General features: G+C 51.7%; 1 protein-coding gene and 1 long non-coding RNA gene across 6 annotated transcripts in view; one reads left to right on the top strand and one right to left on the bottom strand.

The window, feature by feature from the left end:
- Positions 1–6,848, top strand: part of LOC103351859 (uncharacterized) — a 105,599-nt gene that overhangs the window by 13,243 nt on the left and 85,508 nt on the right. The window lies entirely within an intron of this gene.
- KIF4A (kinesin family member 4A) overlaps positions 2,150–6,848 on the bottom strand; it is a 129,494-nt gene continuing 124,795 nt past the window's right edge. For 2 of the 3 annotated variants that reach the window (XM_008272747.5, XM_051827167.3), the window contains exons 30-32: positions 4,893–5,009; positions 3,139–3,261; positions 2,150–2,869 (exon numbers count right to left, since the gene is read on the bottom strand). In XM_008272747.5, the coding sequence (XP_008270969.1) occupies positions 2,669–2,869; positions 3,139–3,261; positions 4,893–5,009 (441 nt within the window). In that variant the 3' untranslated portion in view covers positions 2,150–2,668. The remainder of the gene's footprint in view (positions 2,870–3,138; positions 3,262–4,892; positions 5,010–6,848) is intronic. The other variant, XM_008272749.5, reaches the window with a different exon arrangement.

Genomic DNA, 6,848 nt, shown 5'->3' with positions numbered 1-6,848 from the left:
TGGGGGACACGAGTAGCCCTCCACTTCTCCCATCACCCCAGATGGGAGATGCTCACTCAGGACCTGCTGGGACTTGGCGTCCTTTCCAAGGTAGTCTGAGGTCTCCCTCTAAGAAGCATATGAGGAATGTATAGTGCGTTAGGGTCACAGTGTTTGGGAAGGTGAACAGGTACAGAAGATGCCGTTACTGTGGCCTCGGTAGGAGCGGGCTGGCTGGCAAGCTGTAGTCAGTTTAGCTTTCAAGGCCAGGGGTCCATGTGGGCTGGGGTCCCGAGGCTGGCTTGACTGTGCCTTTCTACATTGCCATTGCTGCAGGCACTCCAGGTCTGGGGGCTAGCCTGGCATGGTGGTGGTGGGAAAGGCGTCTTGTCTGGGGGAATAACCCTCTGTGCCCCTCCCCCCAGGCGCACTGGATTTCCACCAGTGAGAAGGAAGACTGGCTCTCTTATGACAAGAGCCAGCCCCCTCCCTCTCCGCCCTTCCCATTGTATCCAGAGGCTCTAGTTGGCAATGGAGGAGGCGCCCGTGCTCCCTCGGAATTAAAATGCACAGAGAAGCAGGGCTGCTCGCTGGCAGAGGGCCAGGGAGGGCCGGCAGGTCACCCAGTCCTCCGCAGGCTTTATTCTAGCCAGGTTCTTGTTTCATTTGCTTTGCTTGGGCTGTGGTGGAGTCTACAAGAGTTCTTGGGAGGGGGGTGGTTTGGGAGCTCTTTTACGGGGGGAGGACGCTGGGATTCAGAAGGCATGGCTCTTCAGAAGGCTCCAAGTGCAGTGTGTGTGTGTGTGTGTGTGTGTGTGTGTGTGTGTGGTGGGGAGCACTGTAGGCCAGGCCTCCTTTTGGCTTTAAGCAGGGCTGGAAAACCCTGGTGCATAGTTGAGGAGCAAGGCTCACGGCTCTGGTTTGCTTTTGAAGGAGAAAGCGAGGAACCAGTGCTGTTCTGTCCTGGGACTGAACAGCAGTATGGTCCCAAATCCATCTAGGCTGAGAAATTAGGCTGCATGCAAGACATTAGGAAGGGCCACTGCTGACCGGTGCCGCTGCTCAATAGGCTAATCCTCCACCTGCAGCGCCAGCACCCCGGGTTATAGTCCCGGTTGCTCCTCTTCCAGTCCAGCTCTCTGCTGTGGCCTGGGAGTGCAGTGGAGGATGGCCCAAGCGCTTGGGCCCTGCACCCGCATGGGAGACCAGGAGAGGTACCTGGCTCCTGGCCCCTGATCAGCGTGGTGCGCCGGCCGCAGCGGCCATTGCGGGGTGAACCAACAGAAAATGAAGACCTTTCTGTCTCTCTTCTCTCTCACTGTCCACTCTGCCTGTCCGCCCCCCCCCCACCAAAAAAAAAAAGATAAGAAAAAGAAAAAAAGGAAGGGCCACTGCTGCCACTTCAGAGCTTTGCTGTTAGACCTGGGTTCAAGTTCTAGCTCTATTACTTGAACTTTGGACCTTAGTCTCATCTGCAAGATAAGGACACCTATCTAGTTGACCTTTATTTGTGTGGAGCAAATAAAATTGTGGCAAGAACATGAAGATGCTTAGGAAATGTGGTTTCTCCCTTCCAAATCTGGACACCAAGGCAGGTTCCACAGTAGAGATCAGGCCTTTGGCCTGGTGAGGATTGTTCCCATTTCTCAGAGTAGCAAAGCAACATAAAGACAACACCCTGCTGCACTCTAGCCTCTGGGAAACCAGGGCAAGCTTTAAGAAAGCAGGAAGGGGCTGATATAGGAGGTTAGGCTGCCACCTGTGACACCAGCAACCCATATGGGCACCGGTTCAAGTTCTGGCTGCTCCACTTCCAATCCAGCTCCCTGCTCATGGCCTAGGAAAAGCAGTAGAAGTTGGCTTAAGTGCTTGGGCCCCCGCTACCCATGTGGGAAACCCAGATGAACCTCCAGGCTCCTGGATTTGACCCAGTTGAGCCCTGGCCATTGCAGCCACTTGGGGAATGAACCAGCAAATGGAAGCTCCGCCTCTCTCTGTCTCTCTCCCCCCTCTGTAACTCTTTCAAATAAACAAATCTTACAAAGTGGCAGGGAGGGCAGGTCCTTGCAGTGAGCCTCCCTAACAGCTCTCCCAGGGGCCAAGGAGCAGGGGTTGGGATTGGATCCCCGCCATCCCCCACGCCGCCCATAGCACAGAAGGATCTTCCAAGACAGTAGATATGCTAATGTTTATTTCTTTACTTAACATTTAAAAAGATTTCATTGACATCAGTAACACAGCAGACACTTAAAATACAGGGGGCACAGGGCAGGGCAGGAGAGATCCCAGTTCCATTCCTGAGGTGGGGCCAAAGATCCGAGCCAGGCTTCTCCTACTCAGCTGGGACAACCCAGAGAGAAAAAGATCCGCAGTCTCCTCCTCAGCTCGGGACATCCTTCACTGCTCACAGAAAGAGCTGGACTGTCCCGGGGACTGGCTCCCGAGGTGCCGTTTGGCAGGTGGGCTGGTTTTCTCTTCAGCAGGTGGCGTGGCACCTTCTGGAGAAGACAGAGTAGTCACTTGGGGCTGGAGGCTGAGGTCCAAAGCAACAAAGGTTCCGTCCCTTTGCCCAACAGAAACCTGAAATCTAGGGAAGTCACTAAAAACGACACGACACACACACACTTCTGGCTGCAATCCGAAAGCATCTTCCATCGCCAGAGTGCAGGTCGAGATGACGACTCCGACTTCAGTGGGTCTCCTCTTCGATAGGGGAGTAGCCAGAGAAGAAGCTGGTGTTGCTGGCCAGAGTGCGTTTCTTTTTCTTCCCTGGAGCCTTAGTCTCTTGGGATTCTCTTGCTACTTGTTTCAACTCTGGGAGGTCGAAGGACAGAACCGGAACGGTCGACTTGGCCGGGACCTGCTCCTCCTCATACATCTCCTTAATGATCTAGGGAAGACAGAGAGGGATGGACAGACCTTGGAAAGGGGCGGTTGTGCAGCTTGTGTGCTTAACTCTCTCCTACCCAGTAGTACCTGGGGTCCCCTCAGATTGCTCCACGGAGAAATACTCCAGTCTGTGCCCGATTCCCAGCAAGCTGATTCTATCTTTCCCCTCCACACCCGGTCCGTTTCTCTTTCTCCCACTAGTCCCAGTCCCAGCTAATGCGGAGAAGGCCCTAATAAGGTTTCTCGGCACCTGCTCTTTGGCTCGCCTACCTTGCTGTTAGGAGTGGCACAGACAGGGTTGAAGAAGCTCAATCCTGGTGTCACCTCTGTGGGATCCTCCAGTCTGGAGGAGCCTTCGGAATCGCGAGTCCGCTCAACAGCACCCAAGCTATCCTGAATGTCAAGCAGAGAGGCGTCTCATAAATGTGGCTACCAGGGTCACGAGACCAGTGTGCTCCCCTTTATCCGGTGAGATGCCACCTCCGAGGGACAGATCAGTCGGTCTGAGCAAGTTTTTGGGGTACCCTGCTTGGGAGGCGGCAGTGCTTGCCATGCTCTGTCCCCGTAGGAATGGAGCAAAGCTTGGAGGCAGCCCCTGAAGGCAAAGGACTGGGCAGGCTGATGGCACAGGGCACACCATGAGGCAGTGTTTAGAACAAAGCCAGCCCTGGTTGTTTCTTCGATTAAGCTTCCCCTCTCTACCATGTGCAATATTCTTGGCAGCACCCTCGGTGCCCATCTCCTGTTAGTCTTCTTTCCAGATAAGGAAACCGAGACAGAGAAGTTGCTTAGCTAGCAAGCTGACTCTGCGGGAGAGCTTGGATTAAAATGTTAGCCTGTAATCTGATCTCAGTTGTAATGCTCAGCTGTATACCATCAAGGGCACTCACGGTGGCTTATCTCTGGCCTTGGCTTTCCTTCTCTGTTAAATGGAAGCACTGGACCAGATCAGTGCCTTACACAACTGAAATGCTCAGAGGAAGTCCAGTACAAGGAGTCTCCAAAAAGTTCATGGAAAATAGCATATTATGAAAAAAAAATTATAAATGGGTTGCAAAAAAGCTTTTGTGCCAGAATAAACTCATCTTCTTTTAAAAAGATTTATTTTCTAAGTCAGAGTTACTTACAGAGAGGGAGAGACAGAGATCTTCCATCTGCTGGTTCACCCCTACGATGGTCGTAACTGCCAGCAGTGGGCCAGGCCAAAGCCAGGAGCCAGGAGCTTCCTCTGAGTCTTCCACATGGGTCCAGGGGCCCAAGGATTTGGGCAATCCTCTACTGCTCTCTAGCTCCCTGCTAGTGCGCCTGGGAAAGCAGCAGAAGATGGCGCAAGTCCTCGGACTCCTGTACCCATGTAGGAGATCCAGATGGAGTTCCTACTTCTTGGCTCTGGCTTGGTCCAGCCCCAGGCATTGCGGCCATTTGGGGAGTGAATCAGCAGATGGAAGACCTCTTTCTCCTCCCCGCCCTGACCCCCATGTCATTTTGCCTCTCAAAGAAAGAAGATAAATCTTGAAAGAAAGTTTTTTGTCTAAACTTTCTGAAGTACTCCCAGATAAGGAGGCCAGCTCTAGTCAACTTGGTGACTATCAGAAAGATCTGGCCCTGTGGGTATTTACCTTAGAGCCATGGAAAAGCTGGTCCCACAGGGAGGGTCTAAAAAGTAATGTCTCAGACAGCAGAAGGAGCAACTTCCTTCCTGGAAGCCGCCACCTCAGCACGTGGCTCTCGCCATTGCAGTAGAGGGCCCAGGCTCGTTTGACCCTGCCTGTCTATATCCCTGTGAGCGCCTGCTTTCGCTTTCCTTGTTCCTGCCCCAGAAACTGTGCAGAGACCTTACAGCCAGAGCCGGGGGTGGGGACTTGCATGCCTGGGAAGCTCCTGGGAAGGACTGTGGTTTCTGAAGGTCAGGTGTGGATGAGGGAGCAACAAGGAAGAAGGATTCAGAAGGGAAATGTCTCTGAGCACAGGGGAAGAAAGTAGAACACCAGGGTGGGAGCTAGGGGGAAGTAGCCCCAACCTACCTTGCCTTGTTGGCGGTTCCGACACTTCGCAGGGTCACAGCTGCAGTTTATGCCACAGTCTGACTTTTGCTTCCTGCATCCACACTGCTTGTTTCCACACCAGCCCTTGCAGGAACACTGTGAAACAGGTTTGCAGAAAAGCACACTACTGAGAACATTAGGAGACTAGTTTAAGGTGCCTGCCCCCCATTTGCAAGCCTTTCTAGAAAAAAATGGAAAATACCATCATCTTTACCAAGCTTCAATCTCTTTAACCCTCTCTTCTTCAATGAAACAAAGGCCACTGAGAACACCACTGGTTTACTAACAAGTCATGCCAGGCAAATCCATTTGCTTTTTGTGGATGGTAGTATAGCTTTTTTTAAAAAGATTTATTTATTTATTTGAAATGCAGAGTTACAGAGAGGCAGAAGCAGAGGCAGAGGCAGAAAGCAAGAGAGGTCTTCCACCTGCTGGTTCATTCCCCAATTGGCCACAACAGCCAGAGCTGAGCCAACCCAAAGCCAGGAGCCAGCAGCTTCTTCTGGGTCTCCCACATGAGTGTGGGGGCCCAAACACTTGGAACATCTTTCACTGCTTTCCCAGGTGCATTAGCAGGCAACCGGATAGGAAGTGGAGCAGCTAGGACTCAAACCAGTGCCCATGTGGGCTGCCGGCGCTGCAGGTGGAGGCTTTTCCAGCTATACCACAGTGCAGGCCTCAAGAGTAGTATACTTTAGGGAGAGATGCAAGGGAAACCATAATACTGCAAGGCAGCTGACGATGACTCTTATGACAGTTTTATGGCCAAAGGGAAGAACTGCAAGCTGGTTAGGTCTATTTAAGGACTGAGTATAGTTGGGGCCAGTGTTGTGGCACTGTGTGTGGAGCCATCAGAGTGAGCCACATCAGAGTTCTGGTTTGAATCCTTGCTGCTCTGCTTCCAACCCAGTGAATGTGCCTGGCAAGGCAGCAGATGATGGCCCAAGTACTTGGGTCCTTGCCATCCATGTGGGAGACCTAGATGGAGTTCCTGGCTTCCACATGTTGTAGACATTTGGGGAGTGAACCAGTGAATGGAAGATCTGTCTCTCCACCTTTCAAATAGATAAATCTAAAAAACAAAAAACAAAAAACAAAACAAAAAAAAAAACACTGAGTATAGTTGCCTGTCATCTTTGGGTCTACCTGTCCTTTCATCTGGCTCCCATTTCTACAGTAGGTCCAGTGTCAGCCTAAGCTTTGCCCTCAGCACTTCAATCGTTCAACATTTTAACGAATCACTGATGACATGAAATAGTCATTTACATTTGAGAGCACTTTTGTTTCCAGAATATTTTTTTTTTTACAGGCAGAGTGGACAGTGAGAGACAGAGACAGAGAGAAAGGTCTTCCTTTGCCTTTGGTTCACCCTCCAATGGCCGCCGCGGCTGGCGTACTACGGCTGGTGCACCGCACTGATCCGATGGCAGGAGCCAGGTACTTATCCTGGTCTCCTATGGGGTGCAGGGCCCAAGCACTTGGGCCATCCTCCACTGCACTCCCTGGCCACAGCAGAGAGCTGGCCTGGAAGAGGGGCAACCGGGACAGAATCCGGCGCCCTGACCGGGACTAGAACCCGGTGTGCTGGCGCCACAAGGCGGAGGATTAGCCTAGTGAGCCGTGGCGCCAGCCCAGAATACTTCCATGTATATACATAACAGCATCTCACCACCAGTCAACAAGGTGGGCATATTGATCAGTTTGAACCACAGCACCAAGCTGGTAGGGTCATTAATATATAAGATAACAGAATTACAATCCAAAAATATTTTTAACAGGTTACGATGATGGGCTGAATGTAGAAAGAAAAGAAAGAACAGGGATAAACGTTAAGTTTGGTATTTGGGTTCTCCCCAAATTAGCCACAGACATACAATATGGGAGGATAGGGCGATATCTAGCTTAAAAGTAGGGCCTAGGGATTTGAGGTAGCAG

The sequence above is a fragment of the Oryctolagus cuniculus genome, chromosome X (genome assembly GCF_051225735.1).
Source record: "Oryctolagus cuniculus isolate XC-2025 breed Fujian yellow rabbit chromosome X, ASM5122573v1, whole genome shotgun sequence".
Lineage (NCBI taxonomy): Eukaryota > Metazoa > Chordata > Mammalia > Lagomorpha > Leporidae > Oryctolagus > Oryctolagus cuniculus.
This window is presented reverse-complemented; position numbering and strand designations above follow the sequence as displayed.